Below are 14022 nucleotides of genomic sequence, written 5' to 3'. Positions count from 1 at the left end.
TTTTATTATTATATATTATTTTTCCATGTCGATAGATGAGGCTCTGCCTCACCTGCCTCCCCTGACCGCACGTCACTGATAGTTGAACAACCAGCTGGTGTTTTATGTCAATTTTTGCTGTCTTCATCTTGCTGACTATCGTTAGCGCCGCCATAATTTGCCAACAGCTGATGGTCAGGGGAAAAAAAATATTTTACATTAGGCTCTTAAATAGATTCATACACACAAATGTAGGATATTATAGCTGAAATATCAGTATGTTTTAGTTTTAGAAGTCTATGATTTAGTTAGTTATAGTTTTTCCCCATTTTTTACTGTTTTTATTTATTTCATTTAACAAAAATATTTTCTCAATTTCAGTGTTTGTTATTTCTTTTGTTTTAGTTAACTATAATAACCTTTGTTTAGACCAATTATTTTTGTAATTTTTTTAATGTGTTAACCCGGAACTGAAAGACTAGTCTTCTTTTTATACTGACTCTATGTTAGAACTATTTCAGGATTTAAGATTTTTTCCGTGGCAGAGATAAATTGGTGAGAACAAATGCAGCACGATAAATAAGTTGAGAATGATTTCGTCACCTGTAGGGTACAGGATGTGCATTCAAGGCGTTTGAGTTTGTTCTTTCAAGCGCCGCCTGCTTCTGCTTCTTGAGAATCACCTCCTGGAGTTTCTGTTTCACCACCGAACTCGCCACAGCGCCTGCAGATCAACAACAGCGACACAAACACGCACACACAAAACAGCACACAGATGGAAGTATTACAGCATAATGTAAGCAGTCCAATCCACATGACTCATATTAGAGTTTTACGTCGGGATATAATTAGTCACATCAATAAAAAGTGTTTAAAAAAACAACAAACGGTTTCAGCCAACAAAAGCACACTTTTCATACATGTGTCTTTGAGAGTCGGACTTTTCTGTGAGTGTGTTTGCTGTCATTTGGGTATGTTTTCGGTGCGAAAGCAAATGTGTGCACACACAGGTGACAGCAGGTGCTAGGAGCGATCAAGTCAATATTGACCCAGTGTCTTTATGCGCCCAGGCCCAACTCTATATTTAACTCCCCTGGTGTAGCTCCACTTGTCAGGTTATATTTAGCAGTTGTTTCAAAGCAAACAGCTCTGAGAAGTGAAGTGACGCAGTTCCGTCACTATTCAAAGCCACAGATCTCCTGTGGGGACTTTCCTTTACGGCCATGATTAGCACTCTGAGAAATGCTTATTTTTAAAGATCAGATGAAGAACGGCAATTTGGAACCTTAATTTAAACTTGCAGAAACATGTCATTAAAGTAAAGGGTTTAGAGAGAGAGAGTGTGTGTGTGTGTGTGTGTGTGTGTGTGTGTGTGTGCGTGCGTGCGTGCGTGCGTGTGTGTGTGTACAGACTCACTCTGCTGGCTTCTGTCTTTGTGCATTAGCTGTTGTAGTTCCTGATGTTTCTCATGGTGCTCCTGCTCCCGTCTCCTCTGCTCCATGTTAAACTGCAGCCGAAAACACACACGCATGTTAGACAAGAATGATAGGACGAAGAATAAAGTTGGATTATTATCTTGAGGAAGTTCATCTACCTATGCTTTACAGAGTTGCAACACATTTTTTAATTTCAAAATTCCATATTTTCCATTTTTTTCCAAAAGTTCAGTGGATGGATGGATACACAATCAAAACATGCTTTAACTGTGTCATTGCTAATTAAAATGGCACATTTCTGATATATTAAAATTAAATACAATATGCACACTTAATGATATTTTATTAACAATTAGGTAATGCACTCAGCAAGTACCGGTACTTTTACTTTTAATACTTAAGTATTTTTAAAAGCCAGTACTTTTTAACTTTTACTTAAGTACAAATGTTAATGTAATACTTTTACTTTTACTTGAGTACATTTTTCTTTGTATTTGTACTTTTACTTAAGTTAATTTTTTGAGTACTTTCTCCACCACTGTCCAGGATGAGCTCAGACCACTCGCCCAATGAGAGAGAAGCAAGAACAAGCAGGCAGGCTGGCTGGCTGGATGGCCGGCTGGCTGGATGGATGGATGGATGGATGGATTGTGTGCATTTTATCCTGAACAAATATTATTCCTTTCTGTTTTTCTGTTTGAAATTCATGCTGCCCCTGATTTGTCAGGAACATCTTTACCCTGATTTGCTGATGCAGCTGCTGCTGCTGCTGGGAGAAGGCACTGCGGCCTTGTGGGGAGAAGGGTGTGAGGAGCAGTGGCTGGTGCAGCGGGGTCCCCCGCTCTCCCACCCTGAGGTCCATGGGAAGGAACACGGCGCAGGACACTGACAGAGCGCTGGAAAAACCTGGAAGAGACGGACAACAGAAAGAACATGGATTGTGTCAATGATCCTCCTCACTAACAACATCCAACACACAGAACAAAGTTCTGATTAAAAAGAACCATAATACACATATCAGAGAAGTAGTAACAGAAAGCTGTTTTTTATGTAACCTTTAGGTAAAGTTGGAACTCTTGGATTCAATAATGTTACAGTGGAGAGTCAGAAAACAATAGGAATCTACCATTTGTTGTGCTTCGAGGCTAACTAGCATTAGCATTCCAAACCAATAATGATGAATTCTCTAGATTTTATCCATTTGAACGTTCAAATAAAATTGTGTGCCAAATTCTTTCAGATACAAATGATCAGAAATTGGTGCTTGTGACTATTGCAATGTGTTACACGTGTGGCAGCCATGTTGGATTTGAACATTGATGAACTTTGATGTAAATTTCCCACGACATAACTCTAGTTTTTATTATATATAAACTGAATGTTCTACAGTCTAAGACTTGGAAAGAGTAAATACATTTAAACTCTAAATTATTTTAATAAAATTAAATATTTTGACAATATAGACATAAAAAAATGTTATAATTTCAGGCTTTTAAGCAAAACCATGAGAGAAAACTCGATAAAAACATAGAAAATTTAGTTTGTGGTTTGATTTTCCCTTTTCAGTGAACAAATAGAATTAAGAAAGATATTTTAAAAAATTACCAGTTTTTACCTGGGAATCCCTTATCTATAGTTTTCAAATATCCACTTCCTAGATCAGAATCACACAAACTTGCAGTTGGCGTTGTTCCCAGAGGCGTAGCCTATAGATAATTTGGTTCCAGATTGACAACAAGCAAACTGCTTTATGATATCTATATTTAAACGAGGTCTAGTCAGTGGAGCGATAATAAAAAAGCCTCGACAGATTTCAATAAAAATGTGTCGCACAAATTAGCAACGATGCAGAAGATATGAATATTCTAGGCTATGCACTTTTTACCGTATCATAGTTACAGTTGATTTATGGTGCAAAACTCAACAGTAGACTTCCTCTTAATATCCGCTGAAAACCTTTTTTGTAAAGTTTACTGACACCAGCTGTTAAGGTTCCTTATAGCTACAATAATACAAAATTAAAGTGCAAAATTACATTCACTGCAAAAACACAGAATCTGAAGTATTTTTGTCTAGTTTCTAGTATAAATATCTTACACATAAAATCAGACGAAACTAAACAAGGAACTTTTCAGAAAGACATGGGAGCTTGTTTTAAGTCAGTCATTTCATAATATTGATTAAATAAATAGTAGTTCCACAAGCAGATTATTTCACTTATAATTTTGAGTGAAATAATTTGCCAGTGGAGCTACAATTTTTATCAATATTAAAAACTTACTGACTTAAAACAAGCTCCTACATCTGGCTGGACTTATAAGCTATAGTTGCTCTTATTTCAAGTGTACAAGATATTTACACTAGAAACTAGATAAAAATATTTAAGATTTTATGTTTTTGCAATGTAATAAGCCTAGTTTGGCTGCTGCACTCTGCACATTTCCATGCCCTTTGCATGCAGTCGGGGCTATTTGCATAGCATGGCTGAGTCACTGGGAATTATCGCCTCAATCGTCGCTAAATGCAGGATCAAAGAAGGGAAGAGCTTGGGAAAAGGCAGAGTGGGAGGTGAGGGAAGGCAGTTTCTGTCCATGACACAGAGATGTTCCCGATGCACAGAAAAAAAGTGACTCAGATCAGGAGCAGCTGTATACACTGTCACATAAGCTGCACCAGGAGCGAACAAGAATAAACACGCAAAAGTGATGCTCATTTCTCTATCCACTCACTATTTCACACTACTTCCATCGTTTTTACATTCACCTGAATGACACTTCCTGGTGAGCAACCTTTGTAAACATTCCAAAAACCCACACCCCACTCATAAACAGATACATTTGCACGCGTTCTCATGAGGCACACAAACACTGAAACAGGCTGGAGCAGACACTGATTGCTCAAACCTGCCTGACGGTGAAACCAAACTTTCAAGCACACGCGCGCACACACACACACTTTGACAATTGTTAAAAATAACTTCATCTGACATCATCTCGCTACTTCTGGAGAAGAAAATGTCACTCGTAAAGAGGTTTGGTCTGCCGCCAGCAGGGCAGCAGAAATACAGTGAAATGATAGTGACTGTCTCAAAATCTCTGGGTTGATTTATTACATGCATAGTGTGTGTGTGTGTGAGTGAGTGTGTGTGAATGATTGCGTGCAGGTCAGTGCTCCTCCATATTAAGAGGTACTAACACAGCCGGGATGGAGACTCTGGCTGGAATGACAGAGGTCTCATGGCAAGAGACGCACATTCACACCATCGCAGAGCACTCGGAGCATTTGCTTTTCTCCAATGACAGTCAGGAATAATAAAGTTATTATTCCCAGAGAATAATAACTTGTGTTCTCTCTCTTATAAACATGCTTATAAAAAGAAATGAACAATGAAACAGTGAGTCTGTTTCTGCTTCTTGTTCTCCTGTCCTGAAATTCGGGGAAACCACAGAAGCACACGGGGATGTCACCACAGATTCTCTGAAACACAAATGAATTTGATAACTAAAAGTGTTTCTAATTAGATTAATTTTGTCAATTGATTTAAAAATTTAATCAGATTAATCACACTCTAGCGCTGAGTAATCAGTATGAACTAACTTTGTAAGCTTGAACCACAAGCCACGCCCCGCCTTTTGCTGCACTCCAACCAATTAATATATAAGCAATTATCTGTTTTCTTTATGTTTTTTGTAGCAGAAACCAGGTAATGCAGTCTCCCAGCATTCAACAGCAATTGAGGGAAACCTGCACACAACTTAGCAAACTTGTTCAAGGGATAACTGACAGATAACATACATTTTATTTTCTAGTACTCAGGTGCCCTGTCCCTTTCTAATGCCACCCTGGCATAAGAATATGGGCTAAATGGGCAAATACCCATTTGAAGTTTAACATTTTTCAACTTGTTGCGATGAAGCACATCTACAGGTATGAGCTGTATACCTGTAAACGTGCTACATCGCAACAAGTTGAAAAATGTTAAACTTCTGTCTACTGTTGTGGAAAAACGTTCACACTACTGTGAATTAGGAAACCCTCTTTGGGAGAGAGACTCTTAGTCAAAACAGGTTGTTCAATTAATCTGCATTATGTAACAAACACGTGTTCACATTTTTAGATCAACTGTATGTGTTAACGTATTCATGTTGACAGCCCTAAGTTAGATATGAAATCTAATGTGACTAAATGATGGAGATTTTTACCGATTAGCATTTCATCTGAAAGCCTCGTTTCTCATTTCCCCCAAACAAAACTCATCTCAACTGAACCCAAATGTTTCTTTTAAGAAAATCTGAACAAGAAAAAAGTCACATATCTGACTTTAAACACACAGATGGGACACTTAAACTGATCAGATTTTTTATCTGGATGATTTTCTTTTGCTGAAAGAAATGACTTCAGTCAATTAAACTATATCAATTGAGTTCTGTTTTTCTTTAATTGTACATTATTTTACAGCTTTAAAACACCCATTGAGACGAAACATGGCGCTGGAAGAATTGGGAGGGAATGTGGACCTCACAGTCAGAGTCACAGTCACTCCTGGTAATCTCACTGTTATTTTATTTCTATTGTCAGAAGAACAAACAGAGGATTAGGTGAGCGCAAACAGAACATAATGCAACATAAGGCTCTGAACTCCAAAGCTCCAGTTAAATCTACAGAGACACACACATATAAAGAAGCAACAAAAGCTACAACAACTGTGTGAGTGTGACAATGTGTGATATTATGGAAATTGTCATGGCAGCAGTGAAGACACTATTTGCCTGGTAGTGCAGAACCGTTGGGAATGTGCTGATTTGTTGGGCAGATTAGGCGAGTGTTTTCCAGATGGACCAAATGAAACACAGGTGTGTTTGTCTGAGATAGTCGCTCCCACACGGTTGTAAAGGTAATGCCTCTCCTTTGATTCCTCCCAGCTGTTTCTACTTTATTTTAAGCGAGTGCACAGTTTAATCAGGACTGGTTTTACAGGTCGGGTCAGAGCGTGCAATAGTCGCGCTCTGTCTCGTCAGATTATTTTGTTCTCAGAGAGTGGGAAGGTGTTGCCGTATAATGCAGATGACAGATGACACGTGTTTTTCCAAGTTTTGTTGAAAAAATCCCGTTTGCTAGTTTGCCACACGCTGTGTAGGGGACAAAGAGTCATGCAGAGGTCTGAGGGCCCGTCCACAGGGAAACCATTCTTTTAAAAAACTGGAACCTTTTAATCTTCTATGTCCTAGGAAACCATAAACAAGTTGATTTTTCAAAGCTGTGAAAATTTCGCCCTCACATATTCATGTTGACAGTAAAAAGGCCGCTTGTGAAAACAAACACTGATGTATGGATCTAACCTGAACCTGAACGCATCATTCATAACAACAATGGCGGTTTACATGTTCATGGCTGTTGCAGAACCTCATTCATCTCATTAAAACTCAGTTTCTATGCACCACAAATCTTATTCCAACTTCCAGAAAAATGCAAAACTGCTGGAACACTGAGTTCCTTAAAATGAAGGTTAAAAACCCACCTGTTTAGAGCTTCCTTTGATTCATAATAAGTGGAAAATTGATCAACATGTTGGATGTATATTTGCTTGATGAAGGCATCATCATGGATGCCTTCATCCATGATGATGAAGGCAACTAACATGTATTGTTAGTTGCAGTTTCATAATTGAATACTTTATTATGTTTTTATGGTGCAAAGCACTTTGAACTGTCTTGTTGCTGAAATGTACAACACAAATCGACTTGACTTAATCAACTTTAAGAAACATTCATCCTGTCCAATCCAACTGAAAGTCCAGAGCTGAATCCAAATATGAAATGTGTTTCACGATGTGAAAAATAATGCTCAGATTCTCTGCGTGTCTTTGGGAAATACTTTTTAAAAATATTTTCTTTTGACTTCACAACTACACTAATTAGTAGTGAAATACATTAATGTTGTATTTTTGTCAGAGCACAATGCCACATGGCAGAAAACAGGCAGCAAAACTTAAGTTTGTGCAAAACACAGTAAGGAAAAAAAAAATACAAACTGCTCAGCCTAAAGCAAAGGGAGAGGGCAGCAAGAAAAGCAAGTTGCTCAGCAATCTTTGGTTACCTGCATGTTAGTGAATCTCTCTTGTGCTGACAGAGAAGACACTCGGGAGAGTGTGACCAGGTTTAGAAAACAAAGTCGCAATGCACAGAGCTGACTGCGCCTCTTGTTTTGTCACTTGTCCAAATATAGCTGCAACATGGCCGCTCCATGTTCTCGCTGTACCGACAGGAGCGCTTGTGGTGCAATCACTCATCCCCAACAGCTACTTTCAGTAGATGAATATCTCAATACTTTTGGAGTGTTTGAGTCAGCATGCAAAAATATAAGAATGAATGCAAATGATGTCCATTTAAGGTGGAAAACGGACGAGATAAAAAGGTATGAATAGTAACTTTATAAAATCAAATCTTTGGGTCAAATTTTACAAGAAAAACTCTAAAATGCTCAGGAAAACATGGTAGTGGCAGGATTATGCTCTGGGGTTAGTTTTCTTTTGATGGAATTTAGGATAAAGCATAAATCTAGATGAACAAAACAATGACATAATGAGAGGAAAATGAGCCAGAACTAAGTCTGAATGATCAAACTGAATCAATGGTTGCTTTAAAAAAGGGTGTGAACACTTATGTAACAGGCTTTTGAATATATTTTTCTTTCTGATATATTTGTTTGTTTTTCAGTTGGATTGAGCAGGATGAATGTTTTAAAAGGCTTGAAATGACATATCATGGTGTGTTTTTTATATCAAAACAATCTGGTATTATACTAGGGGTGTGTGTACTTTTCAGACCAACTCTGTGTCATATTTGTTGCTTGTTCTCTGGTATGAAAAAATACAGCTGAAGGTTGTCTCACCCTAACTTAGGAAGGGTGAGGACACAGCTAATGATATGCAAATATCAAAATAAAATAAGACACTAATGAAGCACAAAGAAGTCCATTGGCATAACATAAAACCTATTTTAAGTAAAAACACATTTATAGCAATACACTAGAAAATCTCACTGCAGTCTTAAGCTGAACAGAAATAACTGCCACTAAAGCATCTCAACAGCGCAGCTCGTCAAATTCTTAATATTGTCCATTTCCTCATTTAGCAAAGTCAAATTTGAACTTTATGCTGAAGTTGCAATTTCAATTCTGCAGATAATGCAACATATGTCACGACAGAAGTATAGAAAAAAGAAAGCCAACTGAAAATGATTCACACTTTAATTTGCTTTTCCTGATAGTGGCATGTTCTCCCTCGGGCATTGTTCTGGGAAAAAAACATATATTATGTGTTTAAAAAATAATTATAATGTATTGAATTAGATAATAAAAAAGGAAAAACGTATTATTTACATCAGGGGTCCCCAAACTTTTTCCTGTGAGGGGCACATAACTTTTCCCTACTCTGGTGGGGGTCGGAGTCAGTTTGTAACAGAAAACGTGTGACGATTGCAGGAGTGCCTAAATGTAACCCCAGAGTTTTTTTTTGTTTTTTTTTAAAAACAGTAAACATACACATATAAGCCGCACCGGACTATAAGCCACAGATATCTCTGCCGCTCCAGGTTTTCCACAACAATGCAGCAGGGGGTGGACACCCAAAATTTTAGTCATAACAGGTCAATTGAATATCACATTTATTACGGTTAAAAAAGAAAAAGTTGCCAGGTTTAGATTTAACTGAAATGATTACAGTAGTTTCCGAACGGTAACTGTAACAGTAAAAGTGCTGATCCTTCGTGTCCTAGCATGTGCCCATTTTCATTTAGCACATGCTAGTAGCAGTACTAGCATGTGTTAAATGAAAATGGGCACTTTCTTCTTCTTTAGATTCCAACGGCAGCTTGAATCCATTATTGTTGCACTACAGCCATTTATTGGATCCTAATATCTATACCTCAAATTCTCATAATGATCCCAGTATTATTTAAAAAAACGAAAAATCTTCTTTTTCCCCTCAATGCTATTTAACTGATCAACAACATTCTCAAATTTCAATTCCCTATAAAACCTAATTCCGTTTTAATGGGCGCTTTCTTCTTTTATTTCCAATTTTGACTTCCAATGATTCACTTCCTGCTAAAGAGAAGCTTGTTCTTGCTTCTCTCTCATTGGGCGAATGGTCTGAGCTCACCTCTCTGGACATGCCATAAATCCTTCCTTACATTTCTAGTCATAAAAAGCTGCTCTGCATTGACTTCTAGTGTCTGTCAATTGACTAGTGAATGAAACTGGAAGGTTTTCTGGTTTCTCACTGGTTAACCCTCCAGTTGGAAATGCAGAAATCCAATCAGTCAGTGAACACACTATGACTAACTGCTAAAAGGCTGCAGCAACAACAACAACACTCCTCAGTGTGGAAGTCATTAATGAGGGAAAGAGACTCAAAGTTAGCCATTTGATCAGTGGTTTTACTTTAAAGTAAATGGAAACATAAAATAAAGTTTTACATTATTTTTAAGGCATGTTAGCTGTTCATATATTCTTTACCATTTCTACTGTTGCTGTATGTGTTGTTCTTGAGCAGAGGTGCTGTTGTAGCGCAAAAACATTTGACTGAAAACAAGTTTTTTCAAAATTGCAGTGTTTGTATTAAGTTAATTTATTTTTGTAATTCCAATTTGAGCAATTTTAAGGTTAACAGAAATGCAGCTACAGACTGTTCTCTCACATTGACGCAGCTTCTGCTCCTAATATAAATGCTTAATGACCAAACACAGGAGGAAATCTAGTCAAAAGTAATTTTCAGATGCTGCTGTCATGTGGAAGTTACTGCCTTGCAAGAAGAGGAGTTTGGCTGTTTAGCCAGTGGATGTCTGGGTTCTCCCTGTGAAGTCTGGCTTCCTCATACACAGCAAATCCAAAAGCGTTAGATTTCCAGTGTTAGTGTAGTATGTTAAAAACATACTACACTAACACTGTATGTTAGTATGTTAAAGTGTTACTTCAACACTTTAGTATAATTCAACAACATGAGTGTTAGTTTCCCTAAAGAGTTGGTGTTACTCCAAAGAGTTAAATAAAAGCAATTCTGTCTGCCGTTGATTTCTAAATTAACACTAACACTAACTCGGTCTGGTGTTGATTTAGAACACCAGACTAAATCTCCCACAATTGTAATGTTCCTCCCACAATTGTAATGTATTTGTGACGTCACGTGTTTGTCCTAGGAGCAGAGACAGCAGTATGGCTTCTTGTCTGGAGCATATCATAACAAGGTAAGTTCCATTTTAAAATGATCATGTTTTTGACTACTTTATATGGCTGCATTAATTTTCTGTTTGCGCAAGAGTATCGATTCATATACATAGTTCGCTTAACTTGGTTTATTTGTTTGGATATCACGGTAAATACGACTGTTTATTATTTTTGTTAGCAGCTAAAGCTAGCCAAACAGGTGTAGCACGAGGTGTCAGGTGGTTAACCTAGCATTAAAACTTAGGGTTGCCACCCATCCCTTAAAATACGGAATCATCCTGTATTTGGCTGTTAAATGTTGCGTCCCGTATTGAACCGATACGGGACGCGATTTGTTCTGTATTTCTATAAATGTCCGATAGACATGCCTAACACACACATATCAACACTAATAATGACCAAAATAAAACACAGGAAATATTAAGGTCAGCTAAATTCTCGTTGTGGGCATAGACATGAATACGTAGACGCCTCAAGGAGCGGGTCGGCCCGTTGCTGCGATACGCAACAGTGTCCGCCATATTGAATGTGGCTTCTCTGCCAGTAAGCTAATACAAGTAAATGGACCGAACTTCAGAAAGTGCCATTCTACAAATTATTTTAAATTAATATCTGTCATTGACACATTTTCTCACACACATTAATATATTTGGCAATCAAAGAAATGACTATAGACAGAGTTTCTAACTTTTGATGTGATTAATTGTTTTGGAGCATTTCTGATTAAAGAGCACAATGTTTTTGTTTGATAGAAATGATTTTGATCATTATTATATTGGCATTGATGAACAGACACACTTTTACAGTGTTTTATTAAAGAACATATTTACATAATTGTTATGATTCATGTCCTGTCAATGCTGTGTTAAGCACTCATTCAGTTTACCTGCCACGCCTGATTGCTTACCTGTTCCACCTGGGCCTTGCCCTACTTAAACACCCCTCAGCCTCTGCTTCCTTGCCAGATTATCAACAGCCACGAGCCAGTAGAGATACAGCGTTTCCTTCCAAGCCTTCAGTGTTTCTTCGACCCCCCCTTCTGACCACGGATTTACCCCTCCTGCTAAGCCCCTCACGGATCCCTTCTATTCTGGATTTCTGGACCCTGACCCAAGCTCTGCCTCACGACCACCGATTATTGCCTGCCCCTCAAAGCTGTTTGCTCTCTCTGTCCTCCTGTGTATGACCTCAGCCTGATTATCGACAAAGTCCCTGGGTGTTGCATTTTGGATCTCCCCGTGGAGATCTTCATTGCCTTCACAGAACCCTGTTCCAATGGTTTCCTGCATCTCCCTGTCATCAGATCCTCTGTTCCTCTGCTCCACCCGTCCACTGCTCTACAGGTCAGTTAAGCTGAACATTTCTAAGATACCCCTCCTTTATCTGTGCATCACCAGTCTTCTCCCCTCTCTCCTCAGTGCTGTGTTTGATAACCTCTCCCTGAGCAGAAACCAGTATCTGAAAAAATAAACCTTTTCCCTTTTTGTATACTCCTGTGTGTGGTTGAATTTCTGGGTCCCCTCTGACTGTCCTTACACATAATTCCATAATTTAACATTTCAAGACAAGAAACAAATAATTTTCTTGTATTTATTTTTTTATACATTATTGAGAAATGACTTGATTTATAAATCAGTCATTCTTTTTTCCAAAGAAAAAATATTTATTACAGTATGTCAACTCTGCTATTGACAGCAGAGTGAAAATAATTCTAATAGAGTAAATTACTTTTTTTCATTACATAAGCTGTATTAATACACTAATACTTCAGATTGAGATATTTAATATACAAAAATGAAAGAATAAAACATTTATTTATTATACTGGGAACACTGGTCACAGGCAGGGCTTCAGTCTGCTGGTCACACTGGGAGAACTCCAATGACTTCTGAGACATCCTGGTACATGGGCAAAACTAAAACCAAGGATAAAAGAGAAATTATCCAAAAGTGTAATAGAAAATACATACATGTTTCCTTCACATTCAGAAAGACATTTTCAGCATGTTGGGCTCTGACTCATAGCATATTTATAGCTAAATACCAACATTGTGAAGCAGAGCTGGGAAACAGACTGAAGAACAGCAGCTCCAGCTCTGATCCTGACTTGATCTTTCCTCACTAAATCCCCTGGTCTTTAATTAACTTCTCTCACAGCGGTTTTTCATCAGCTCTCTCTCATTAGAAAACAGTATGAAAACGTTAGCTGCTAGGCTAACAACCAGCAGTTACTTCGGGCCAATTTAACTACATAGGAAATATTTTTCAGTTTAGAAGCGAATTTCTGGCTGCAAAGTTAAGTAATTCTGATCTTTCATCCTTACCTGTGAAAAGTAATGCCAATGAATCCAGTTTGTTTCGTAAAACGGTTGAAACAAGTCCACACAACAGGACTTAAGGAGCTCCAATCGCTCTGCTGCCACATAGAAGATGGCGAACGCTGTTACATACGACTCAGCGCTCCATGAGGAGTCTACGTATTCATGTCTGGTGCGGGAGCTAAAGGACCCCTGAATGCTACGGACCGACGCTGTTGTCACGGTTGCCTAGAGACNCGACCACCGATTACTGCCTGCCCCTCAAAGCTAAGTTTGCTCTCTCTGTCCTCCTGTGTATGACCTCAGCCTGATTATCGACAAAGTCCCTGGGTGTTGCATTTTGGATCTCCCCGTGGAGATCTTAATTGCTTCCACAGAACCCTGTTCCATTGGTTTCCTGCATCTCCCTGTCATCAGACCCTGTTCCTCTGCTCCACCCGTCCACTGCTCTACAGGTCAGTTAAGCTGAACATTTCTAAGATGCCCCTCCTTTATCCGTGCATCACCAGTCTTCTCCCCTCTCTCATCAGTACTGTGTTTGATAACCTCTCCCTGAGCAGAAACCAGTGTCTGAAAAAATAAACTTTTTCCCTTTTTGTATACTCCTGTGTGTGGTTGAATTTCCGGGTCCCCTCTGAGTGTCCTTGCACATAATTCCATAATTTAATGTACATTTAACATTTCAAAACAAGAAACAAATAATTTTCTTATTTTTTATACATTATTGAGAAATGACTTGATTTATAAACCAGTCATTGTCTTTTTTCCAAAGAAAAAATATTTATTACAGTATGTCAACTCTGCTATTGACAGCAAAGAGTGAAAATAATTCTAATAGAGTAAATTATTTTTTTCATTACATAAGCTGTATTAATACACTAATACTTCAGATTGAGATATTTAATAAATATACAAAAAGTGAAAGAATAATATTATACTGGGAACACTGGTCACAGGCAGGGCTTCAGTCTGCTGGTCACACTGGGAGAACTCCAATGACGTCTGAGACATCCTGGTACATGGGCAAAACTAAAACCAAGGATAAAAGAGAAATTATCCAAAAGT

The 14022-nt window shown here is 38.1% G+C and overlaps 1 protein-coding gene across 4 annotated transcripts in view; it reads right to left on the bottom strand.

Moving 5' to 3' along the window:
* The window catches only part of hdac7a (histone deacetylase 7a), a 105813-nt gene that overhangs the window by 46244 nt on the left and 45547 nt on the right, over positions 1 to 14022 (bottom strand). For all 4 annotated transcript variants that reach the window (XM_007575574.2, XM_007575576.2, XM_016662624.1 and 1 more), the window contains exons 4-6: positions 2155 to 2321; positions 1396 to 1486; positions 583 to 703 (exon numbers count right to left, since the gene is read on the bottom strand). In XM_007575574.2, the coding sequence (XP_007575636.1) occupies positions 583 to 703; positions 1396 to 1486; positions 2155 to 2277 (335 nt within the window). In that variant the 5' untranslated portion in view covers positions 2278 to 2321. The remainder of the gene's footprint in view (positions 1 to 582; positions 704 to 1395; positions 1487 to 2154; positions 2322 to 14022) is intronic.

The sequence above is a fragment of the Poecilia formosa genome, unplaced genomic scaffold (genome assembly GCF_000485575.1).
Source record: "Poecilia formosa unplaced genomic scaffold, Poecilia_formosa-5.1.2 Scaffold381, whole genome shotgun sequence".
Classification (NCBI taxonomy): domain Eukaryota; kingdom Metazoa; phylum Chordata; class Actinopteri; order Cyprinodontiformes; family Poeciliidae; genus Poecilia; species Poecilia formosa.
This window is presented reverse-complemented; position numbering and strand designations above follow the sequence as displayed.